Consider the following 27,524-nt stretch of genomic DNA (forward strand, 5'->3'; position numbering starts at 1 on the left):
CAGAAAGGGGCGTTTAGATATAGAATGGCATTAACAGTAGGAACAGTGGCGCTATCATACTGGATACGTCATGTAGAGCAGTGCATGCGACGTGAAACAGGCCGATTCTTAGCGAATGACCGGCGTCAGCAGCGATGGTAACAGGTGTAGTAGGACCCACCCCCCATCAAAGCTGAATTGATGCAATCTTCAAATTATTGCCGAAGAAGCAACACCTTCATTGTTGTTTCTAGGACCTGGCTCATGCCGAGCGTTAACAAATATGCTTTTAGGGTGTTTAGGTTACAAATTTTCCCAATATTCCTTCCCTGATTGCCAAACGCACTTAGAAAATCTAAAGAAGAAACCAAACTGAGGAAAGGCATGCATCGTAAAACGATGTTTGGGTGAGTACGTCTGCTACTCACGCAGTTACACATTACTTTAGACGCCTGTTTTCCAACACGAAATGAAATGTATCCATCGCTATTAAATATCGCTGATGAAAGTATATAGCTTGAATACAAAAATGGTTATCTTATTACATAGTCTCAAAAAGCAGAGTGAGCCTACTTCTCGTCATGGTTAACCTTTAAACTTGACCAATGGTGCATCAAATCAGGCCTGAAGAGGCGATGTAATCGAACGACTTCTGCCTTATGTATTGGTTTCGCTTCAAGAGAATAACATCGAATTAATTCGAAGTTAGGTTAGACAGTAACTATAATACGTGGATTAGTTCACTTTATAGAAAAGTAGTTTCACCAAAGATTCAGAAATGTTGTTGACAACCCTAAAGGGCGCCATGTTTGGTACAGTTCGATCACCATTTCGTCTGAGCATCGAATAATTTAGATTTTGACTGGATATTTTTGGAACGAAACAGCTAGACATAGCTAGATGTGTGGACAATTCGCCTCACAAGGCAGTTGTTAAAAGAGTCCGATCAGTTCCTTAAGTAGATCAGAAAACATCGACGACCGCTAAATTTTTAATGCGGCCCAATCAGGAAGACTTCAATGAAAGTCACGTGATTCTCTGGGGCGTGGGGTAATAAGCAACTTGTTAACAATCGACTGATGAAAGCAAATTTTACTCTATTGATTCGTTTTTCCCGAGCCGCACCATCTGCAAAAACTCTTTATGACTAAGACAAAAATTATTTTCTAAGCGACGATGAATTCACTTTCGGCTCAATCCCTGCGATGCCATATCACCAACAGAATTAGAGCTTGACGTTGCTCTTTGGTTCAACATGTCGAGTAATAGCCACGTTGGGATGACTTGTTATGATCTTGATAGTATGCACAGCGACTGCCCGCACGAGTGTTGCTTTTGAGAGAGTACGTGGAAAATAAACATACCAAAATTCGCTTAATTTGAGTTTTCAGCAATGCTTAGTAAATAAATCTAATATATTTAAAAAAGGGGAGCAAAGCTAAGGGGTACCGAACGAAATTGTTTTTACTGACATGACCGTAAACTAAGGAGACATTACGGTGCATGTTCATTTAACTTGAGTAGTTTTGTTAAAAAAAACAAAAAAACCTCAGACACTTTTTAAAGTGGCCCCTGGCATAGGGATAGGAAGTTTCACTTAACTATTATTTAGATTTTGACTGGATATTTAGTCAAAAGGTTAGACATTCGATCGCTATTGTCAGACATATGAAAACGATAGCCCGTGTACCCAATCCTGATTTCGGCTTCTTACTATTGCCTGTGAATGTATACCTGTAAGTTTCGATCAGCCGTTAATACATATCAACAACCTGGTACGGTTTGGGTAAAATCGTTACATTTCTAATGCCTGATACGTCGATACGTTTGCCGGGCTATGGCGGTATGACGGCACCGTCGTTAATTGGATCGCGGGTGCGGTTAGAAAGCAACGAAGGTATGGTTTTTTTTAAACATAACCTCTGTTATTATTGACGACTTCGCGTTTGGTATTTGTACCAGCAATCGAAACATTCAGGTCGACAAGTATAGCTATACGCACCAGGTACCGACATCGATCCCCCTATTGTGGCCGTAGTCAGCTTTTGAAATGTACAACATTTTCTAACAAATAATTCTAACTATTATATGCACTAATGAATGGTATCATATCTGCAGTCAGGTTGCCCAACACAATATACAACGTTATATGGTGCTGGCAGTAGTACGAGGTATTCAAAGTTAACTGAGCACATGGTTTAATGATAAATTTTGGTTTGAATTCATAAGGCGTTGGCGTATGTGCAACTCATCCCACCATGGTGCAGTGTATCGTGCATTAAACTACAAGATACAAACTGCCTCGAAAAAAGGTATCGTAAAACCTACGAATCCTGTTTGTATAGAACTGGTTCCTTGGTGCCGAGTTCACTATTTCTATCATTGGCTTTTGCAAATTATGTTTGTTTCAATCTGGCAATGATTGTAAATTATAGCTTACATGCAAAATTCAGGCTTCCGTTAGCCAAGGCACAGTGGGAAAAAGTTTCTTTAACTCTGTGCCCGTTCGGTGCAGAAAGTGCGGTATAATGACGATGAAAGGACCGTATACGCAGCTTTACGACGTTTTCACGCAGGTACCATTTGAGAATCTTGCATTTGCTAAAATAAAAACTTGGTCGGATGACGTACACAAGAACGATAATGTTTAATCTGCATTTACTAAAAAATCGCAGACGGTATTCAGCAGATGACTATGATCATTACGACAACGATCAGCTCTGATCGATTGTCAGATCTTTTTCAGTTTAATAGCGTTTTGCAGTGGCACGTTATTCTTAATCTGTGACTTCGATACGATTCGTGACGCGTCTGTTCTTTAAACTGATTTATATTGTACCAACTGTGAGAAGACGTCAACTAAAGAGACGCCGGTCTTTTGTGTTAAGTAGTACATTAGTTGAACTTGTCTAGCCAAAATGGCATCTTAAAAACACACAACAAAGCTACCAGCTCGTACAGGTTTCAGAATGAAAAGAAAGAGGTTGCCAGACGGACATTTGGCGTTGGAAAGTAACTTTACCCTAATAATTTAGCTAACCAAAATTGTAAATAATATATGGCTGGCAAAACGCTAAACAAGTTCCGATAAATTCATCATAGATGATTTTAAAGTTTTCCAGCTGCCAACAAAGTGTCACATGTATGTTGCTTAAGTTTACCGCGGCATATTTGATTATGAGATCGAACACCCAGTGACGAAATGGTGTAAAAATCAGCTAACGGCCCAAATACTCCTTTTTGGTCTCTACTAATTGCGTTGATCCTGCTGCAAGAAGAGTTTTCTTTAAGTGCATAACACAAAACTATCGTAATTGTAGGATAGCAAAACAACTGCTATTATAACGCTTATTTTAGTGACAAGAACAATGATACGAAGAGGAAAAATACTTTTAGCATATGTTTAGGCAATTCAAGCGCATCGCCTACCTATCGGGCTCGTACACATATCTACGATAGTCATTTTTATGAAGTTTAACATTGACCGGGCTAGATCCAAATGAAAGCAACTTTATGTACAATTCACTGTCTATATGATATGTACTTAGCTTGCCACAGGCTAAAGACACTCTTCATTTTTTTATAAACCACAGGCACGGGGCTGTGTAAAGTACTGTGGTCCGAATTCTCCGATCGGCATAACCTATTATGGAAAGTTTTTCGTTGGTTTTTGTGCCTCTGCCAACAATGTCGTTTATCAAGCTTCAAAGTGCACTTGTTCAGTTTAACGAGGCGCCACCCTCCATTAGATTCTTACAAATTTGCAGTCTACCTAACGAATGCAACCTCGTTTTGTTTCATAATAGCGCCTAGATCCGCTGAACGTTCGGCTGAACCTGTATCGTCCCAACCCACTCTATTTTCGTGTGGTGGCCTTCAGTGTTAACTTATGAAAATAGAATTCCCCTCTTCTGTCTTAGTTGGCGACTGAAGAAGTCATAAAAAAAAAAAGAGGCAATACTGTAATAAAGTTTCTGCAGTACGGTAGAGAAACCGCAAGGCAGTTTCTCTAATTGGATGCTTTAGTATGTATCTGCTCCAACGCACGTTATATGCCAACGCACAGAATCGTCGAATGATAAATAAGCCATAAATTTCCATAACATTACGGAGTAACATACAGCTTTCATTTTGAACGACTTAAATAACTGCGGGTACTTACACCAAGAGAATCTTGAACGCATAAATTATTTACGATATCGAGCCTTCGAAATCGTTTGCGAAAGCCTCCATAGGTGGTTTAAAACTTTACAGACTAACGTTATTCGTGCCGCATACTCCTGTGTTTAAGTTGCGCATGCCAAATTACAAAACAAAGACCTATTGCTACTGCCTTATACTAACTGACAGCGTATTGACAATCAATTGAAGTTCCAGGCTGTTTGACACCCTGGTCCTATCTATTGGGCAAATATTCGTGTCTAGCTTGATCAGGAAAACGCACAATAAATGACATCCTTGTACCGCTATGTTTTTATTATTAACTACACTTGGTCTTAGCAAACAAACAACAGCAAACAACGACTTCGCCACAAGCTACGTCAATACGAGCCGAAAACCTTTATTTTTACATAAAATGCTTCTGCCCATTGCAATCGACCCGCTGATAACTCCTACGAGCCCTACGAGATATATACCCTATGACATCAGCGATCAACGGAAAGGGATATCTGTTCGTACATCATTAGTTTAACCAACGCAGAGTGCAAATAGAATACTTCGAAAGATGCGACATCTGCAAGACGTTGACAATCGGTAGACACGTTCAATCAACACATAAACGCAATAGGCGTAACCTTGAATAGAGCTCATTTAAGTCGATCCACATCGGGGGCAGTATGCTTCAAACACATACTGCCAGCGAGCGTAGAACCTTGTGCGATTTCAATTGTCAGGTTAGCAACAAAATAATGTTACAGGCAAATAGTTCGTCAACAATTCTTGCAAAAAGCACTTTTTCAAGCTTTTATGAATGTCGTCGTACATAGCGGTACCATTCCGACAGACTCGTGCATATGTGTTCTTCTATGTGTGAGTGGACGAGTCAGTAACGGTCTCAAATAAGGCATGCCACCTCCACTTATGAATGCTCTCCTACTCCTAACGTTCTCCTAACGATGATAACATAGAAAGCGTTTCTCCGTCAGTTGCGCGTTCGTTCTATAAGGAATAAGCTTCCCGTCGAGCAATCCTTGACGTTATATACTTTGCAAAGGCCGCTGGACCTACTTGACAAAGGTGACACATTACTTGAGTTCCGTTCATCTGTTCGGCCACGCGGTGCTTGGAACGGATCAACGATAAAAGCTCGTAATAAAGCACCGGACATCTGTATTAAGAGCGTTTTGATCGTTCAATCGTTATGAGTTTGCGTAAGAAGCTCAGTAAGCAAACTAGTATCGAGCGTGTCTATCATGATGCGCTAAAATTAATCATTGATCGATCATTAAATCTTTATTCAAAACGTTGAGCTATAAGAAGAATATATACGATGCTGTAATACTTCATAGAGCTTTCAGTTTATAGGCCTAAGAATCGACGTAACTCTTCACAGTGCCCTTTACTTTAAACATGATCTTCTCATCCACTGTGCGCTTTATAAAGCCGCGTATCCACGTACCTACTCTTAACTTATCTTTGATTTGTGTCTTACTTAAAGTTATCTAGAATCTTGGACTCGTTTCACTTGAAAATCGTCGGTACTATATATAGTTGTAGGATCTTCGTGTATAATATATTGAAACACAGAACTGGTTCCCAACTTTCCAACGGTGCATCGATTCCGTTTTAAGCTTATGCTAGGTCGACGTTAAATTCTACTGTTAAAGCTCGCGAACAACTTATGGTTATATGTTCAATCAAATTTTGGTTCCGGAGACAATTCAAGAGTTATAAAGCTTTATATGAGCTTCACAACGATTTTTAAAAAAATACATTACTGTGCAGTAGTGTACAATATTGTACATGCTTTTCGCAGGTTTCGTATCATTATAAATATTGTGCTCAACGTAAAAAAATATAAAAAGGTAATAGGAAAAGTTCAACTATTATATACATATTTCTACGAGGCTAGTAACTACTGTTAGTCGGGTCCTTAGCTCCTTTTTTAAGTAGTTTTAAAAAGAGCTTTCTATTGAAGTTATTTCGTTATAGTAACTATCTGCACTGATACACACAAACATTCCATTCAATATCCAGCAAAAACCAACATATATATTAGAATCATCGAAAAAAAAAAAAGAGAAATAAGATCTAGACTCATTTGGTTATTATCAGGTTCCGTAAGCTATTTATCTTTTAAATTACACACCACTTATACAAGCAATTTTGTGAGTATTGAACTACATTTTTGGCTATCGGCAACCATAAGCCAATTGAATGCTATCAGAAAATAGTTTAGAGGAGAAGGTACTAAAGAGTATTGAAACTTGTGCTTAAGTTCCCGTATCTCGAAGGACACTGGTGCAATTCATCGAGGATCGGATGAAAAGAACGGTTCAGGAAACTTTCAACGAAGTAATACTTTCTTGCCGCTATAAACATTTCAAAAACGAAAATTTGAAAGTTTCAAACTACAGTGAACGTGACTACATCTCAGAACTTCAAACAGAACAAAAACAAGTTAAATCACAGAAATCATTCAGCAAATCGGAATATAGACAATACGCTTCTTATAGGTTCAGTACTAGATTAGTTTGAACATTTTCTATGAAATTACAATAAAAATACCTATTAATTGGCTTTTCTTCTTTTATATGAATGAGTCTAGGAAATATGGAATTGTGTATTGTACTCTAAATATAACCTGAGCAACTACTGTTAGCGAAAACTCCACTCGAAACAGACCAATGTCATAGACGAGAAGCTCTTGTAATTGCCGCAGCTTATTCTTCTTTTCGAAGTTTTAAAATGTAATCATCTGCTCTGCAGTCTTCAACTCCGCAAACAACTAACTGTTGCTTTGCTGATGGACTCTTTGCCTCGTTTTTTCTTCAACAATCCTCGATATTTTTTAAAAAATATATATTTTCGATATATTTTTACTGGCGAGATTTGTCTCATCTTCGACAAATAGAAACTTGATTACTGAACGTCGACTCTCAACATTAAACTATATCGTTGCACAAATTCATTATTCCCTGATACTTTGCATTGGGATAAAATAATGTATAGGACTTTTGATAGCTGGAGGTCGTGTTCCTTTAGAACTGTAATTGTTAAGCATTTTCAATCACCGACACAAAGGTAGATTCCCTGGGACCTGTTACCTATAGAACTCATTCCAAATATCTATGCACTACTAATGCGCTTAGGATTTCTGCATGCGCCCCCGTCAGCTGTTGCTCGAAACGAATGGCATCCAGTTACTGGAGTGAAATCGCTGGAGGCTGTCGATCCCCTGAGAGGCGTGGTGCCCGCCTATTGACGGGTTTGAAATAGCAAACGAACGCTAAACAATAACAGCACATTCGTTATAAAACAGTAGAACACCCGAAATCTTTCCGTACTTCATAAGGTGCGGACCACCAGTTTTTGCAACTTTGGTGCAAACTTTGTGCAATGATGTCCGTCAACGAAGAATGTCATCGCCTTATTCGAGGTCTTCAAGAAGTTATACGAGGAATTCACTATCGTAAATTGGATATTGTAGTAACGTACGTATCTGAGCTATCTCGTAACCTTTTCAAAAACGCTATCTTGAGTGACGCTGTCCTCGAGGTCAACCTACAACAATGAAATTCCCAAAGTTGCCGTGAAACATACCCATTCGGACACGCAACGTATAAGTGTACACACAAACGTACAGGTTGAAGTGAATGATGGGATTGCAAAACTTAAGGCATTCATTCAAGCCATTGAAAAGGCACAGGATAACAGTCTGACCCCTTTGGCTTTCTCTGTATTTTTTAATGACCTGCCTAGTGCCGTCAAGAACCGGTTCAGGTTGGTGTACTGCTTTATGCAGATGATCTTGTACTGTTCAACAAAAACTGCCTTCATCCAAAGTAGGCCTTGGCTATCCTTTGCCCTTATGTGGACAGTTTGTATCTAACAATAAACGTCCTTCAGACGGACGCAACTAGATCTCGAGGTGGTGCAGCATCACTCAGCTCACAGTTTGGTGGAGGAAAACTAGAATGGGTTGACTTTTCTAATTACTAAGGTATCGCGAGTACATTCCAAGGAGAAGGACGGTGTTGTAGCAATTAGAGAAAATTTATTATTTAAGGTTTCTTTAACAAACAGTACTCACTTGCATTAACCTCAAGATAGTTCTTAAAGCTGTATTTGCTATCTCTGTGTTTCGAGTTCTACGTCCGGCATAACCGTTAGGCATTTTATCAGACAAATCGCTGTTCCCTAGCACGAAACTAAATCCGTCTACGCCCGGGTCCGGATCTAATACGTTACCCACTAACCTTTCGCCAAGCTAGGAACAACTGACAACAAACAAGTTTTTTTGACTGGATCGCGGCAAGTCTGCGCCTTACAGCATTCGTGAAGAGCACGTTACTGCTAAAAACCAGCTGGTCTTTGTGAGGAATTTAAAAAGTGAGCTCAGTTTGTTGGCATATAAATAACTAATAAGTATGACGAAAAAACTAGCATATGCAGCTTGTTTTAATAAGGTGCAAGTACGGATGATACCTGAAGAAGGCCGACAAGGAAAAATCGGCACGTCATTGTTCGGTATCTTGCACATGCGTCAAAATATTGTTCATGTACAGTAGACGATTACCATGAGCCTAGAGATGCTGGTCGGCGCCCGCAACGCAGTGCACATTGCGGTCGTTACCTTGGCCACTGCTCTCCAATGACCTCAACCGCAAAACTTTCGCGCCAAGGTTCATGTTTTCATATTGAAAATTGTATTGTTTGCTTTTGCCTATTCAAATTGTGAATATACCTGACAAAGGTCCAAACAAATGATCGTGATAATACACTCATAGTCGCACATCTACGCATATTGCTCCTACCTGAATGGAGAAACATCCTGAAGTAATGGTTATTTGTGTAAGCCTGTCCATGGCGATGAGGTGACGAAAGCTGACTACGAAGGAATGGAAAAAGCTCGTATGAGGATTTAGCTAGTATTTGCGCCCCATTTCAGATATAAAATATGATTTGAAAATCTCTCCAGGCAGAGAAGCCCTATTATCAGCCGGCTAAGGTTCGATAAACTTTTTAGCATGGCTGATCGCGCGGATGGACTCGTGTAGCCAACCACATATCAAATATTCAAAACATTTACTGTAGTTTTACCGTCACAACGGTAAGCTTACTACCGACTGTGAGGCACTGAGCTATTTCAAACATCTGATGAAATCTACCGAATAGGTCTAATCGTTGAGGGAGACACAGATTTTCCAAGCACGATGTCTTGATATGGCATAATAGGTGAGCAAAGAGGTTAATGATTAGAAATTATAAGTGGTACAGTTACCGAATAAGGTAACTAGACAAGTGGCGTAAAGTAATTCAAGCAATACACTGATGTTGCGTATTATTATAATGTATCAAACTTGGGTAAAATTAGATCAAATCAATCTAATGATGCTAACATTTCTAAACAAGAGAGTATATAAGATATTTTGAATTAAAAACATTTAATAACTCGCCTTAAGCACAGCGCATTCTTACAGGCTAAGCACAGAAAAATAGATTGTACTCTATTACAAATGAGGCAAAAAAGATTGGACTTCATTTCGTCTTGAGGTAACATTTTAGTCTTTCTCGTATGTTCCACTTTTAAGAATCACAAAGCAGCATTGCTATTGTTATTATACATTTACAAATTTCCATTTCCCACCACCCAACATTTCCAGTTAATTAATACATCTGCTTCACAGATTTTCTGCCTAATAAAATCGGATCGAATAGGAATCGAGTGACAGACGACATTTACATCATGGCCGACTCTGAATTTACTTAAATCGCAGATTTTGTAAATATTTGCGTACTTTTCTGTAAACCTGATAGTCAATTTCTACATACAGTTCGACACAGATTTTCTTTTTTTATAAAACTATTTCGTTCTATTTAGTCGCGGATCAGCCAATTTACCCTCGGTCTAGAGCTTCGATAATAAGAACCCGAGTACTTATAACAGGCTGATAGGAAATAAGTGCTCATTAAAGGTAAAAACCGTTAATATCTAATTATCTTTAAATAGCACTCATAACAGTCTACTTCGTCACTGCAGAAAGTTGAACATGCGGTTGCCGCAGTTTCTGTTCGAGGTCTAACACTGACATTCGTTTTTGTTTATAGCGTTTTCAGCCTTTCAGTTCAGTTTTTTGCCTTACATTAAATTGGATAAATATCTAATTTACATTTTCAATAACAAACGTTAGAATTAGGCGTCTGTAACAATCCCAAATTAGCATTAGATACCGTGGATTCGTTGTACTCTTGTGCAAAGGCAATGTCGATTAATTATACGAATTCTATAACACAGAAAAGATTGTAGGCTTCCTTGCATCATAAAATTCTGCATCATATCTTCTTTGCATGAACACGAATATTACTGACTTCATTTCAGTGTGCCTTCAACAATATAATTGAGTTAAATTATATAATTGAAGTATTCCAAGTTCCATTCTAGAACGAGTTGTTTTTCAGACATATAATAGATCATAAATGAATAAACCTTCCCCACAGATCTATTAATGACTGTAAATCATTAAACAAATACATCTTACATGTCGAAGCGAAAATCATATGCTCATCAACTGCTTTATACACATATTTTGACTTTTATGAAACGTATTGTCGGTCTCGAATAACGTGCATATGGAGCACCATGGCATGACTATACCTTGCGTATAACCCATCTATTTGTGTCAAATATGCGATGAAAGATATCCGTTATTATAAGCATCATGAGCTAACATTATAATTAGTTTATATTGTCTTGATGCAATGTAGGATTGGTTCCGAGAAGACTACTTTGCACTATGCGTCCCCATCCCCCGTGTATCTTAGCCTCATGATATTATGATCAAAGCTGGTAGTTGTGCTCTTTCAAAACCATGTTTTTCTGCAATTTTGGCTGTTCGACAAGCTGACATTTAGTACGCTTAACATAACCCTACACTTTTTCAAGAACACTAGCTCTTTAAGTGAAGTTAGGATCGTAATATCGCCCCTTTTAGCTTCCAAGTTTAATTTTTTTTCATAAATATTGTACTTTCGCTCTAATTTGAATAATAGAAGAATAGGCGAAATTACATTACATGTTAAAAGACATTATTTTCATATCAAGACAATAGCATCGTGCATTTTGTTCTCGACTCAAGTTAACATGTCCGTGACGGATACGTTTGGACGGACGACAACTAAAAACCGTAGACTACGCTCTTTGTAAAACGTTTCATGTATATCTTCTCAATTTTTTATAATAATTATACACTTGATTCACAATAAGCAATAATGCAACATATCGAATCAGTGGCAAGTTCCCGCCAGGCAAAGACCAGTTCTTCACTACGGCACTGCTGCATCAGAACCGTAGCTCATGAGCCAGCCACGCTGTAAATAAAATAAACTAGGTGCTTAACTTAGTCCATCACATATTTCTGCAAGTCATCAAGCAATGTATAGTTATATATTCTTAACTAAAGGATCCCATCGTAAAACCATGGACAACCATGAAGGCGAATATATGCTGTGTGTTTTAGGCCTAGAAAAAGATGCGGCCATCAGCCTACTTCGTAAGTAACTAGCTTCTCGCATAAAGTTATTCCAATTGGCCACATACAGCCAAAGCAATTAAGTAGAGCAGAAAAGTAGCGTTTAAAGAGCACACTGAGAAATACGCAGAAACCGTTTCTAGCCGATATTCACTTGTTTTTCTTCGATCGATCGTCGACCGCCGTCAGGAGAGGAGCCTTGATAATAGCAATTAGGTTATTTATTATTGACTCCGCCGTGCTGAAGGTAATAAATTCAGTTCGATAAAATGTTTGTCATTATAGACGGTTTTTTTTGCACTCTGGGTAAGTTTTATTCGGTCTCATCGAAGTTCGTTTATGCCATTTAGTAAATAAAAGACAAGTTAGTTCTTACATCGCACGTACGGACAAGCTGCACAATGTCAAGCCAGCACTGATTGAGAGTGGCGGTAGCAGATATCCACTTTGGAATATAAGAGACTCTGTTCGTTTATTAACAAATGCTTAAGTTCAAGACTGTATCAATTTGTAGGTGCTCGACCAGATTAGAACGAAGCTCAACTGCAACATATACATAGTATTTTCTTAGCACAAGAACTGCAAAGTCAACGAAAACTGAGACAAACTAACAAATGATAAATTTCAGAATGAATATTTCACGAAAAACCCAAAAATGGCTGATCGAGATCAGAAAACAGATCGTGGTAAATGTGGTGAGATGAGTGAACCGTTGTTTACCATCGATAAATTGGTTAATGGAAGAAATTAAAATAAAAAGGACTTTAAATTAAAAAGGGACTGCGTACAAAAAGGCAGAGACAGTCATGTGTATGGTAAATCAAAAGGTGATCAACTGCTTTTGCTTGAGCTCTATTGTCTGCGGTAAACGTAGACCGTATATCGTATATTGAAATAAACCTTAAAATAAGACAAATAAATATGGAGCAGCTTGCTTAGTGTCGTTTTCGGTGACATGTGCTGCTTTCCCACAGTGGTAGCCGTTTGGAAAACGCAGATAGACGGTACGGACTAAGCTAAAGTTTAAGTAGATTTAGAGCTCAAGTGTTTATTCGTTGCATTACACATACAAATCTTATAGAGAAATATAGAGGAAAGAACCAAACATTTTTTTAAAAATATTATGTGTATACTTAGTACTTGACTTATTACAAGAGCTTATGTTAGATTAATAAACATGCTTACTTTTGTAACACAAGCAGTTCAGACATGTTGAACCGATTCGAGAAGGAGGCCTATTAGCTTCTTTTCATCACACTGTTATTCGAGTAACCGTCGAATCACACATTTAATAAACCCCCAGTATTTAGATAGCGATATTGCTCTTCATTGGGCTATTCTTCACTTGTTGAATGTAGTCCAAGTTCAGTTGATATCTTCGTACTCTTCAACTTTGCCATTTCGATGACTCCACACTAACTCTGTGCTAAGGTGTACAAATATTGATTCAAATCACCGTTACCAATTTCCGAAACGCGTCTACGGATTATTCATCGCGAAAGCCTTGTTACCTCAGTTACGAGTTTGCCAATATCGCATTATGAGAACACATGCAAATGGCGGATGTTTTTCTGGCGTGTGTTTCTACGATACAGACCAGACTCCGTGCGTATGACGCATATGAAAAATTTTCGGTAAAAAATGATTATGGATTCATTTTTTTCAACATGGCTTCAGATACTCCCAGAAACCTCTACACCCGTTAACTGCATTTTGTCGACGTAAGTCACAAATGCTTACTGGTTAAGTGGTTAGGTCAGTGTTCGTGGATGCGGAATTTTTTTTTTTTCGGGTGCTTTGGCGTGTATCTGCGCGGCGGCCAGTTAACATACTGGAATGAACTTCTTATGAATTTATTAGTCAAATGACATGTAAACGAGTAAATGTGCGATCTAATCTTCTCATACGCTAACATATTAAGTCTCCGTCGTAGCCCCTCAGGACATTTCTCCTAAACGAACTTTGCCCTATGAAATACGGTTTTCCTCTAATCTTCCAAATGTCAAAAACGATGCTAATTATCGCCGTCATTCAAACGTATCTACGAGACGAAGGATGCTAAATACAAGGAGGAAATATAAGGACCCATGTTCCAACTTTAGACGCCAAAAAAAGGCTATATAGTTGTTCACGTGCGAATGCCTCCGCGACTTAGATTGTTGATCTATTATTTAGCATCTAATTTTCGGGCCTAAATACAACCGAGGATGTTAAAATTTAACACGAAACATAGGTAAGCGTGTCCTTTTGAGAGCATAGCACGCCCCATGAGATGTATCTGTTCGTGGGGAAGGGTTATTTCCACAGAGCAAAGTTGTCTTCGACACGTTAGGCGGGGCAGCATATACTACGTATTTAATAGGCACACTCAAGTCACAATGTGACCGCGTATCGTACTCATTCCAGAATTTGTAATCACGGAACGCGGGCTATATAACTTCATTTACGTTAATCTAGCCTATTGTTATTTGCAATGGTTACATTACCACCAAAAGTAAGAAACACATAAACAGTGTTTACAAAAAAACGGAAAAGGATGGCGGAAAGCGGCATTCATATGAGACTTGTATTACAACTTTCTAATATTCTGATACCTGTTACTCTACTCAGGGGCACGCTTCGAGTTTTATCTCCAGAATCGGCGTTAGATTTTATTACGGCAGGAAAAACAAGACTATGTTTTCCAACGTGACGAGCTGCGACAACCGCACGCGTAAGACTGTTCCCGTTACGGTAAGAACTTCTGTTGCCTGGGTCTACGTCGCATGGGGCATCACATAAAGTTCCAATGCGGTGAGTTGGAAAACCGACGAAGTCGATTAGATTTGCTTCGTTTGTCTGAAAACGTTTGCTTAAATACTTGTCCGAACAGCCGACATCTTACCCGTTATAATTCAATCTAAGATCTCCAAAACCTTTGAAAGGCGAAACAGAGCGTTCCCCCACCCATGACTAGTCTGACATTAAGTTTCGTATGAGATTAGCAAATGGGCTTCATTCGAACACTCTTGATTTGTAAACCTGTTGTAAAACCTAACAAATAAAAATAATAAATCACGAAGGTTTTCCTTAATCATGTTATTTTTCAGTTATCTCAATCTTTTTTGATATATATATATATATATATATATATATATATAGTTCGTGTCTAAAAAACACGTTTTTAAAAAAATGCGACTGAACTGTCATATAAACTAAAGAGTTTAAAATTAATGTAAGCTTTGATACCAACCACATGGCCCCGCATCGTATTTGAGGCGCACTACGTTGCATCTTGGGCCGGTGTATCTAATTCCTGTTGAATAACAACCGCTTGATATTTGTTTAGTTATTATTCTGCTTATGGGTCGAAAACCTACCTATTAATACTGTATTTGGGCAATTTCAGCACCGGATCCGATGCTATTTAGTAAATGAATCTATAGCTAAGGCGCTTTTTTCAAATGGAGACACATTTAGCCCGAGACGGGATGCTCAGCAACGGTCAAGGTTTCTTCATCGATCAGTTCAACATTATTTCTGCCCCTGACTCAATCGTACAACACCCAATTAGTCATGAGCCTTTCAAAGGACGCTCCCAATACGCAGTTACAATATCGGTCCCCTATCGAAGGTCAATTAGCCAAACGTCAACGTTGGGTACGATGCGCGGACTTGTACGTCGTCCGAAACTATTACACATAATGCCTCTATGCCATCCGGCTAGCTGGGTATTACTATGCCCCTAATCACTAATTAATTAGATGGCTAATTGTCTAGACACTCCTCAAAACAAACAGTCGGAGTAAGTAAACGTCAAACATTGGAAGCCGTACTATCAATTGATACGCGGTGCGGCCATGTTGTATTGTTGAGGAACTTCGAACAACAAGTAAAACGTAAGGTAAGGCTAAAGAAAAATGTCACTCGTTTACCTTATTATATATGTAATCAAGCGGAAAAAAAAAAACAAATTTTCAGTAACGAAACGTGACGCAAAAATTCCTAATATTCGTACGAATAGTAATAGGTAAACTGTGAATGAAAGTTAAAGCATTACCATTAGAACAAAGCGTTAGCTTATACATTGTTCTTGATATAACTATATCTAATAGTTCTTCAATGGCGATTAGCGTGTAAAAGCGAACATTGGTCCTAATTAGCGTTTCGCACAAAAATGGTACAATGAAAATAACTGTTTAGTCCTTATGCCCCGTAGTCTTTGCTCCTTTTTTTTTTAGAATAGTATCATAAGCCAAAAATAACATCCGGTGTTAGACTGTGCGCTAGATTCATTCGACATCATCTATTTCCTTTCTCAGATGTTTTGACTTCTAGGTTGGAACGATCGGCACTTTTCAGCGATTGGACCGATTCAGGCACATATCAAACTCGGTAGTTGCAATCATCCGGTTGTTCCTCATTGTTCACGCTATCCTGGACTTTGGCGTGGCTTTGTACCTATGTATATCATGCGTTCCCAGAAGATTTGCCCAGTTTAGGAAAGCATCCGAGTTCTTTACATGTATACAGTTGTTGCTATATAGTTGTTCCATAACGTGTACCATCCTGTATGATAGCTGATGGGAACCAATGTACGCCTCATAAAGGTACCTTGATAGGTAGTAATAATCATGACTTCTTCCTAGTAAAATATCTACCAAACGCAAAAACTTATAAGTCTAATCAAGTTGAATGGACTATTCATGCATACTTACGTGTGTTCTATTCTGAAATGTACATTCTGTAAAATTTTTAAATGTAAGGACCACTTGGTAATTTCATGGACACGAGTTCGCGGCGTACCCCAAATATTGCCCTGAAGGTGTTTTAGTAGGCTTACCGTTCTCAAACGATCAACAAAGTGTTAATTTAGAAAACCTAGACTTTTAAGTGATCTGTTTGAATACTCTGCTAATTTCGAAATGAGCAAATTTTAGTTATATCAATGTAAACCGATGTGCATAATGTGAATTCTTCACCAAATGAAGAGCTACCGAATGTGTCACTTTCATTATTCGATTGTTTTAGATGACAAACCGAATGACCACCAGGGTTGACCCGCGCACGCAACACGGAAACTTTGTTAAATCGATGCCGTGGTATGACGATATCTTCATTGCACCCCAAATATCACTTGCCGTCTTTGGAATTCATATTACGTACACTCCCGAAAAACGTCGGGTAAGTTCGTTCAGGACCTTCTGAAAAGCTGTTACGAGTGGTAACTGATCGAAACCAGCTTGAATCCGATTCATCGCGTCTACCGCACAATGACGCAAGTGAGATAAAGCACATAGTTCAATGGTAGGTATTGTGAATGTATAATAATAATAATACGAATTGATCTCGTTACGATATCTGGCTACGGCACTAAGCTCATGATATTTGTTCATCAGGTCTTTAATCTATTTTGGCGAAGACTGGTAACCACCTTCATTGCCGCTCTAAATCTTGCGTACCTTGTTGAAAACATCATGGCGATGGCTGCAGGGCTCAACCACTGGCATCATGTGAAATGGCTTATGACGAGCGTGACAGCAGTATTCACGATGGGTTATATTTTTATAAACCTTAATAAGGTGGGCCACACTTCACAGAAATTCATTTTACTTATACATGCCAGTCCACAAAATGGTTATACAGTGAACGTTTAAGGCAAAACTTTACGATCAAACTGTGGATCGTTGATGTTTGTGCTTACTATGTAGGTCTATGTAGAATGTTTGGTCTGGGAGAAAATTTTCTTCTATTTCAGTGTTAAAATATAAGCCCAATGGCAAGCCAGTAATAGAGATTATTTGGAATAAATAATGAAGTTGATGCATGCTCTTGTAGATCATACACGATTCTTACAAACGTTCCTAGCTACCAGGTGCTCAGGCACTGAACCACACATACACAAGTATTCGCACGAAAAATAATAGTGCGGATAAAAAGAAAATCGTAACGCCCGCCCATGTATAACGAGTGACCGACATAACATATCGTTGTTTGCAAGACAAACATTACATTCTCGTACATATAAATTTCGTTGTTGCCTCACTATACGTGCACCGCTACCATGTTATCATGTTGGTAGATGTAAAAGTTGATGATAAAAGCGCTCAGCTGGCAAACTTCTTCGTATTCTATTGAGCATTTGCATCGTAAGCTCATTCTTACTAGATCGACATATGCTTTTCGTATAAACCCGACCCCGTCACAGGTACGAGACCTGGTGGTATTTTATCGCATCAACTACAACTCGTGGTGCAGTTCTGAAAAGCGATCCGTCCGAATCAAAGTCAGTTCTATGATCCCGATCATATGGCTTGTGGTTCTAGGAGCTGGAGGAGACTATGCTTTGTATGCGCAGGTAAGTCAGTTTTTAATTTTTGATGTTCTCTGACTATCCTTTCTCTGTCCTCAGAATCACCTGATCTTTGGTACAGCACAAGGACCTGCTTCAATAGAAAGAACAGGTCGCCTGGATCTTACTAGACTTATCTACATTTTCGTCAGCAGACCTAAATGTCTATAGCTCGATTGTACTTTCAATTGTCACGACCACTGGTTCAGTAAGAGTATTCTCTCGGGTTCTATAGAGAAAACACACTATTCTGTTGGTTTCTGGGTCAAGCTGTTTTAGCTTAGCAGGTATGGCCTCGCATCGGTACTTTGCGAAGCTCGAAAATCCTCAACCAGTTCCTCACGCTTATCTAGCTTGTTACGATAGCAAAAAAAAAAAAAAAAAAGCTGTAAAATTTCAAATTGTGAAACTAAGCTTATCAGGCGCCAGTGAATCATCTATTTATTTCTGATTTGAGATTGCGATATCTTACGTCACATGCTATGAGTCACAGTTCTAAGTAGCTCATTGTGCCCTCCGGTCTAATGACCCTAATGAGGCCGAATGTGACGACGCTTCATTTTTCGCGACCGTGCTTGCAGGAGGAAATCAAGCAATATTTCGATGCACTGGGTTCCCACGGCGATGGACAGTCAGAGGCGACGTCTACTCTTAAAGCTTTTGACGGCTTTATTCAACGATCCGTCATCATGGGCACGATAAGCTTTGTTGTGTTTCTGTACAGCTTGTTACTATCTATGGTTATAGGAAACATTAGTCACCTAAGCATGTGGATGAGATCTCAAGAGATAACTGAATTCGAAGAGAGTTCAACGACGACATCTCTCTCGCAAGTGCGTATGATAGAAGCGATGTAGCCTCTGAATTAAGGTTATCTCAACTGAATTAAATATTTCACTACATTTCGAAGATAATCACCCTAAAAAGATAAATATCAAACGGCAGCTACTAGAGTAGAATATGAGGTAATACCTATATTCATTTCGCAGGAGTCTAAACGGGTTCAATGTGTCCTCATGCAACGAACGAATAGTGATGACATCGAAGTTCTTGAAAATAACAATGAAAAGTTCTTTACATTATAAGAAGAGGCATCTACTGCACAGTGTGGGATTCTGTCCTATTAAAAACCATCCACCCGCTAGAAACTTTTTTTCTTTTAATATATTTGGCCTGTGACATGAAACCGCTGTGATATTATCCTAGGTTACAGCGTGCGAATGGATTCAGAAATACATCTTAACATGACCTGTTCGTTCGCTTTCTGCAAAACAACACATCGTCTTCTACAGTTTTATAGAACCTTGCCACCTTAAAGTTAAGGACCAAGTGCAACTAACGCCATATATACTTATCATACCGTTTCATTATTTCTTAAAAATTAACTTTGAATTTTAACTGAAAATCTTCGTATATTTCAACTTTACATGCTGAGACACAGCAACACTTGCTTCCTTATGGGGTGCTCAGTCATTCTGCAATGAGACTAATACCCACCGCACGTCGACTATACTACATATTTTTGTTCGTTGTTTCGTGATATAAAAACTTAACATTCATGTGTAGCACGGTACTTGCTCATTCAGACATGTCGTCCATTGGCAATACCGGTGCCACTTTATGGCAGGTGGTCGAATATATTGACGGACTATATGTATTCCACCGTTTGGAGTGGCACCCCGTCTGAATTCGTCACGAATCGATCTGGCTAGCGGCCAATCCTACGTAACTACAACAATAATTAAATGACGATAGCCTTTTTTCTTCTTGATGCTTTCTCTAAGCGCGTGTGTGTCCCAAGAACCCAAGGGAAATCAGGGACTTCTCCTCACAACCAGGCAGCGAATGGCAGAGAAATACGTTATTCGTGTCTGTAAGAACCAGTCACTTGACCCCGCCATGACGGCCAACGGCCTTTCTAGGAATGGCCTTTTAAGGTCGTTTGTTGTTGCTTCATGAGTCCAACAGTGTTAGAGACCCAATTGTTTTGCTTCAGCGGCAATCCGGATCATTTTTAAGGGCACTGAGTCGTATCCACGTACGCACAAGCAGGGGGCAAAGGCGTCGTGATCATCCAGTCCAACGGCGCAATCGTGTCGAATTGGCGGTATCCGAAATCATTTCTTTACGTATAGTTGTAAAGAACACGAAAGAAGATCTCGAACATGCTGGCAACATTCAACAAAACGAAGCTCGTTTTATATCTCTTGCTAGTGAGCTCAGCCTGGATTATGGCCGCATTAATTACATTCAAAGTAATCCGACAGAGTAAAAAGGTCATTTCATCGAACGATGATACACGAAGCAGTACAAATGTAAGGTAGGAGAGGCTTGAGCGAACAGGCCAAAAAAATGCGTACCATTCTATAGGAGAACGGGCTAGAAGCAAAGCCCCGTTATCTGATTTTCAATATTTATTCACTGTAACCCCTATTATTGTTGAGAATTGCCTCGTCATCAAGTCTTTACCAACACGAACGGGCCCCAGGTCGAACTTTGGTACAGGTAATCTCGGAAGAAACGACATCATGAATAGACCCGCTTATCTCAGACGCGACCTATTATTACTGTGTGCTGTCATTCGGAAATTGTACCGCCGTTCATTTATCTTTGTCTTTTTTTACGTTAGCAAACTCGACGTGGCTCGTTGATTTCTCACGCGCTATCGTCCTTTCTTTTGATGACGTAACACGGCTGGCTTCCTGTTCGATTCCGGTCAGCCATCTCTGCTTTGTCAAGGTTCAGACCCCATCGTTAGTTGCGTGAGCGAAAGCGAGCGTCACATTGCGTAGTAAGCTGTCGACACGGGGTGCTATTGTGCCTCGAAACGGCAATCTGCGTTGCCTTAAGCGGTAGGTACAATGATAGGTTACGTACGAATAAAACTCCTGTTATAAGGGTATGGCAACCGCGCAGACGGATCTGATTGGTGGACTCACTGCAGGACAACTGGGCGACAATGATTTCCACTAAGCAATTCTATTAGGGAAAATGTACACGGTATTTGACTAACCTAATAAAATACTATTTTATGGTGAACGTTTAGAAATAGTAAGAACGTTTTACTCTACTAACGGTTATAGGATTTCCGAAGGAACCGTTTATTAAAGGGAAACCTGTGATCCAATCGCGCGACATTTTCGTTTTTTTAATTGATTTTAGTGTCACGTTCTATATTTTGAGATCATACTTAAAAAAAGCAAATGCAGAAAAAGATTATTTGCATATCGTTATCATATTTTGCAGAAAACTTTTGCTTTTGAAGTTATCTCTCGATAATAGTCGCGTTTCGCTTACCTGACTTACCAACTAAAGGCTCGCATTTACTAAGTATCACGCCACGGTTGACGACAAATATAAACTGTTTTAACTTTCTTCAGTTGCGTAACCTGTTCCATCATCAGGAAGCCAACCTGTCCCAATTGGATGAGCTCTTCTCGTCGCTTGTGCTCTTCTGGTATCTCATGTGTACCATTAATGTTATAGCCAACATTCACCTCATATTCGAAGGATCGTTTCCCGGTTTTCATGCTTGCCGCATCATATTTAACCTTTTCATGGAATGCTTCCCTTGGTACGCCATCGTCTGGGGGTCCACCGGAGCTGCTGAAGGAATCCGGGTAAGTTAACACGGCTCCTGTGACAGCGCAATGAGCCATTCAATATAGACACGGTCTCAAAGCACGTCTAAGTTAGATAGTCTGCTTTCGATTAGTCTAGCAATAAACTACAGGCAGTGTAATGGAAATTCCATACTTACATTGTTAACCTTAATTCCTTTGACGGTTCAATCGGATTGTTAATTTATACATATATAAGGCTAGTGAATACCCTCGAGCGACAGGGCTTCGGGGTACAACTACGTGTACCTGTTTCCTCCTGTGCCTTATTGGAACCTCTTTTATCGGTCGTTTAGGTTGGCTTATCATTCAAATGTGATTTTTTAATAATCGATGCGTTTTATAGCTTTTCCGATCAAATCAACACTGTTTATTGGCTATTTTAGACCGAGTTCTACGGTTTCGTCAAGCAGCTTGAGCAGACAGTGACAACACTGAACGGGAAAAATCTGCAGGCGCCACTTAATAGATCAGCCTTCTCAATGCTTCTTTGGATGCAGAGGACGACATTCTGCCAACCCAAAATAACGCTCGCCGGATGGCTGCCGATACGCCGTAATATGCTTTTGGCATTAATGGTTTTCTTTATTCTCTACGTTGGTGTTGTGTCGCTGTCGAAATCGTCGATGTCGCAATAGCACGAATACTAGTTAATGAATTTCTCCATAGATGACATGCTTTACGAAAGTTAAAACTTGACGTTAAGCATGTAACTTCCGCCCCCTACCGCTAACTCGTCAAATAAACCAACGTTAAGCATGTAACTTCCGCCCCCTACCGCTAACTCGTCAAATAAACCAACCGCTTAATGGTAGTGTAGGCAGTCATGCTTGTTCTTTGGCATAACGTAATCCACATCTATAGGGTACTAAGGTTGTACGTTAAACCTTAGATTATATGATATGGTGCTGGAGTTCGTAGCTTCATAGAATTAGCTATGCTGAATCGCTATATATAACTAATTTTACTTATCGAAAATGCATTAAAACGATTAAAAAACTGCCATTATGTCAAAATTGTGCAGTTTAAGCCTTTTTTGCGGTCGCTCAAAGCACAACAATAACGCTATAGGTAAGTGATTACGCATTGGGTCTGTATATACGTGCGTAAGCGAAGACGGACATACCGTCTGCGAAAATACGATACGACGGTGGGGTTTTATTGCTGAAACCTGCACCAGGGCCTAACAGATCGTGGCAGGACAACAGAGTGCTTTCATTACGCGTGATATTACCTGCTGACGTTCTGTACCTTCGCGTTTTTCATCCAACACTACGAGCATTCTGTTTCTTGAAAGTTGATTCAAAGCTCCAGCCAGTTACTTAGGCCACTAAAGGGTGCAGACGTCGCGTACACTATTTGCCTTATGCAGCTAGTCCTACAATTAATATTGGGATGGTAACATTCAAAGACGAGGTGACTATCGTGAAAAGATTTCACTGAAGTTCAAGTCTGAAGAAAATCATCGCAATAAACAATGTTTTGAAAAAGAACAACGGCTCCTGGAAGAGTTCAATCCCACTAGGTGTTTCAAGGGATCCGTTAAAAGTCCGCGGCACGCTTCGAAATCGTCTAATATCTATTTTAACGCTACCAAATTCATCGCTTTCTATACAATACTAGGTGAGCCGAAATGGAAATACTCATGTAGCTCATGAATATATTGAAAACTATGCCAGAGTACCGCTCAGATCTCTTCGTAGTAGTAAAAGAAAAAACATGTTTATATAGCATAAATGGTATACTATCGATAACGAGCCCTCAAAATCTTTCTACGACAAGTTGTGCATGTGGCGAACTGGCCACCTCAATCATCATTCCGTTCATTCTAAGACAACTCTGTGGCAGGATAGTTAAGTCTTGCCGTTCCTGCTTTCATGGCGGTAGAAGAACTCAGTCGTTTGCTCGCTGCATCGGAGTTATCAGCCAGAAACTCGATTGCCTCAGCAAAATACGAGCGCGTATCACTGCTCTATACGATCACCCTGTGTTAGAACATCGGGCCCTTCAAGTGCGTAAACGTGGCACTGAAATGTATTTTTGATGCGTCAAATCGCTGGCTGCTGTCTAGGGATATCCATAAATACTTCCTTTTTATAGTTTTAATAAGCTTGCTTCATTTCACATAACAGACGCACTGCATGGAACTCATTGTCACAACTGGCGGCAATCTATAGCTCTTCGAGCCATAATTCAACTGGTGAAGTCGCCGCGTCGACAAATATTGTATCTTTTAAATTGCCCTCTGTACAATCGAAACCTTGCACGTTCTGCAAGCAACAATACAATTGTAGACAAAATCTTACTCGAAAGCATCATGAAGATATAAACCCATATTGGTCTTATATTTTTTGTGTGTATATACATAATTTAATGTACATGTTATGTATATAAATATTTGGAGGGTGGGACAAAGGTCATTTGCGGGTCCTTATTTTAACACGCAGGATATATCTGTCTGAGTCAGCAAACTCTTGCTTTATATTTATATTCAATCTCGTAGAGGATAACAACCACTCTGTTATCTCCCTTGGTATTGCGTCAGAAACTGCAAGACCTTCTCGAGTTTTCAATGTTTCGTTTTTGTACAATACATAATATTTTTATAATAATAATAATAATAAGCTATATTTGCACTCTCTTACGCCATATTCTAACACCGGGAGTTGAGGTCCGGGAGTTGAGACTGGAGCTCAAATCCCGGTGTTAGTGTAGTAAGGGTGTCTATTATTAGAGTCACATAAGCAACAGAAATACATTTGCAACAAAGTGTAAAAGAAGGACAGCCCGTTAAATTTATTCGGATGACCATGTTCATACAACTCGAACGTGATAGGTCTAGTGAAGAAATTGCACACACGTCATGGTACAACTGTAGCTATTAAAATTAAGGATATGTGAGGTGGTCCGAATTCTATACTAAGGCAATTGTTAATAGCAACACCAGACGCACAACCCGAAATAATCTTGTTTAGCCTAATGAAGACCACAATTCACTAATTTCTTTTCTCTTGTAGATAGTATCACACAGAGTAACAAAGAACAAAAAAAAAAACAACAAAGATTTGCTCGAAAGGATAACTACCGTTTTTAACGTTTCTCTCCTAATGTTGCTCATGAACATTTTTTTTCTCATACATTGAGCAACGGCACTACTACGGATTTTGGAAGCATACAACCTCAAACAGATTAGACCAAGTAGACTTTACCTGCGGCAAACCCTGAGTAATGTTATCAATTGTAGCCTTCGAATCAATAGGACCAAGCCAAAGGCCATATGATACAAAAACAAGGAATACCTATTGACACAAATTTTCTACCGTAGCACCCATGATGCCCATGTACGTGTACAATCATATCTTGTAATCTACACTACATATTTATAAGGTTTTGTTACGTGCGGTATGTTCATACAAACCGAGTACGTGGCCATCAAGTGGCCATCTTTATGTTTTCAAGGAACCCAAAAATCGAGTCATTCCATATTAGGCCGACATTTGTGCATTCACAAAGCTCCGTTAGGAAAAGTTTTATTTACTTAAAGATACAAATAGCATTCACTATACAGACACTTCCTTTAATTATGATTCCTTGCGGACCACTGAATAATTGTATAGTATTATATTATACAATACATAACTATATAGATGGCTATATCGTTGGTGCACTATATAACTATCATAACTCTTTAATTATATTGATCGAGGAAATTTCTCGGAGCCATTATTAGATCAAATAACGTATATCTTTATGTAAGGAATATACGATCAATCTATCAATCGGTCAATACGAATCAATCTATCTATGAAGTTCGCGGATTGCAACTTACCCTAGTGCGTCCGAGAAGGAGGGCGTCCATCTCGGAGCGCAGTTCGGAATTGGGGCCCATCGCCATTTTTGCAGCGGCACATGACGACGCGTGGGAACAGCGAGACGCCATTGCGACTATGTCAACGATGCGACACTGGGCAGATTCTTCGAAAGGCTACAAAACAAATGGTGATGAAAACAAGCCAAATAAGGTGACCATGATAAAAGTGAATCGCAACGACGCTCTTGTCTCCCTTTAATCAAGCCATAGGCGGTTCATCTATTTTGATCTGGAACCGAACAAAGATAACACAATGAAACGACACTTAATAAATGTAATAGGTAAAAAAACGATTTGTAGAAAAAAACTGGCCTGTATGTTGTTATAGGTTAGCGTCTGTGATATGACACCATGGTGACGCGAGGCTGAACTGAGCAGCTTCTAATTATTAGCCTACGGATACGGTGGCGATGAACTTGATGAAAATCTTACTTACAGCCACTTTATAAATGTTGTTGGTTAAATCTATTGAGTTTAACCTTTTTCGAGCTACCACATAAGAAAGTCATACAAATATTAGTAGTAATGCGTGTATTCGGGAAACAAAAAATGTTCTATTTCTATTTCAGTTGCATACAAGATGAAGTATCTAGTGTATGCGTTAACTCTGGTAGGGCTGTGGACTAGATACTATGGCCACGGAATTGAGTGACGATTTTCCAAAGCGTAATATAATTTAAGGAATAAGTGGCGCAAAACTTCAAGTTTAAAGCTTTTCCGGAGTTGTTAGTGTACCTATGTACTCGAATGCGTAAGCAGACTAGTAAATCCACAATACCTCTTCGTACCGTGTTGAATACGGCTTTTTGAATACCTTCAACGAAGGACGTATGCAAAACAAAACGCGAACAATCCGTAGAGGAAATACAAGTAAACAATATGTCCAAGTACAAGCAAAAAAACAATATGTCTCAGCGGTAAAATATCGCAAATATGAAACGTGGTGTTATGCAGAATCGTATGAAAACAATTTACTCTCTCTCTTCTCTTCTCTCTCTCTCTCTCCCTCTCTCTCCCTTCGTTCTCTTTGTCGTTCCCGATGTGGCTGACATGTAGTGCAGTGAAAGTTCTGATTCTTTCACAATAGAACAGAGTATGCAGCCACGGTCAGTTGATAAACCCAGTAGCTCTCTTTCCAAACGCATATAAACGGTCATCGCAACAGATAAAAAACGCTGAGTCAGTTACTACTCTATGCACTACGTTCTATGAAGTAAGCACAATGTACACGTTTATTTATACAGCTTACTAGGAATTGCGAACGTTACTGTTATCAATAAGTTCGCATTAATAGATTACGATCATCGATATCCTACGGTAAATTTTAGGTCGCAAGAAATTCTTTCAGCCCTAAGATATATCGGGTTTGTTGTATAACTGTACCCAATGAGGGGAAACTTAAAGAAAAAACTTACATGAGATGTCGGATTGAATTTTTAATTGAATGTGTTTATCCGATGAGTAGGTATATGAGGTAAAAATATGGCGCTAAAATAGTTATTTTACTGTAGGGGTCCTTGTTTTACCCTAAATCCTTTTACAGCCGTTCAACTTAAGAAATGGCTTCCTTTTGCAGTCCGATAGTGTTCCATAATGGTCGATTATTTCTGCGAAAAATCCATAAGCGTTTATATGCATCAGCAATTGAATAGCCTTACGGAACAACATAATCGTGGTATCTATTATGGGCAGCACGTATCACCCACCTCCTATCTATTTGTATTGCACAAATTGTCATACAGCATATCCTTGATTAAGCAGCTTCGCACGCAAAGAAGCATGTTTGGAGCCTCCAAGCTGTGCCTAATATAAGCTCAAGTTCTTGAGTTCAAGTTCAGAGCTTGTGGCGAAAATATTCGCACTTATCAGTTAGAATAAGTTAGATAGGTAACGATCGTCTCACATTCACTCACTCACTCACTTGTTAAACCACCTCGGTATAATCACTGCATCCGACCACACTGCAGCTGTTCCCCTGTCACGCATTTCTGCCTCACTCCTACCGGTTTTAAATGGGGCAGCAGCTATCG

General features: G+C 39.3%; 2 protein-coding genes and 1 long non-coding RNA gene across 9 annotated transcripts in view; 2 read left to right on the top strand and 1 right to left on the bottom strand.

The window, feature by feature from the left end:
* LOC111260998 (uncharacterized) overlaps positions 1 to 27,524 on the bottom strand; it is a 144,373-nt gene that overhangs the window by 105,263 nt on the left and 11,586 nt on the right. For 4 of the 5 annotated variants that reach the window (XR_002680704.2, XM_086968532.1, XM_086968531.1 and 1 more), the window contains exon 3: positions 25,453 to 25,723. The gene's annotated coding sequence lies outside the window, so the exon portion shown is untranslated. Of the gene's footprint in view, positions 1 to 21,554; positions 21,641 to 25,452; positions 25,724 to 27,524 lie in introns of those variants that run through there. The other variant, XR_015311309.1, reaches the window with a different exon arrangement.
* LOC147753420 (uncharacterized) lies at positions 33 to 14,679 on the top strand. Of its 2 annotated transcripts, none has more exons than XR_015311310.1 (3): positions 33 to 386; positions 2,209 to 2,291; positions 14,283 to 14,679. It is a non-coding gene; the product is annotated as an uncharacterized LOC147753420 (long non-coding RNA). The 2 variants fall into 2 exon arrangements; XR_015311311.1 differs by lacking the exon at positions 14,283 to 14,679 and adding an exon at positions 6,419 to 6,480.
* LOC111261000 (uncharacterized) lies at positions 15,010 to 22,446 on the top strand. 2 transcript variants are annotated; one of them, XM_022834155.2, is made up of 8 exons: positions 15,010 to 15,555; positions 15,974 to 16,261; positions 16,683 to 16,835; positions 17,051 to 17,233; positions 17,860 to 18,009; positions 18,585 to 18,836; positions 21,384 to 21,623; positions 22,010 to 22,446. In XM_022834155.2, exons 2-8 carry the CDS (start codon positions 16,235 to 16,237, stop codon positions 22,259 to 22,261), a joined length of 1,257 nt encoding a protein of 418 aa, XP_022689890.1. In that variant the 5' UTR covers positions 15,010 to 15,555; positions 15,974 to 16,234; the 3' UTR covers positions 22,262 to 22,446. The 2 variants fall into 2 exon arrangements, with proteins under 2 accessions (XP_022689890.1, XP_022689892.1); XM_022834157.2 differs by lacking the exon at positions 18,585 to 18,836.

This window comes from Varroa jacobsoni, unplaced genomic scaffold, assembly GCF_002532875.2.
Source record: "Varroa jacobsoni isolate VJ856 unplaced genomic scaffold, vjacob_1.0 scaffold_505, whole genome shotgun sequence".
NCBI classification, from domain to species: Eukaryota; Metazoa; Arthropoda; class Arachnida; order Mesostigmata; family Varroidae; genus Varroa; species Varroa jacobsoni.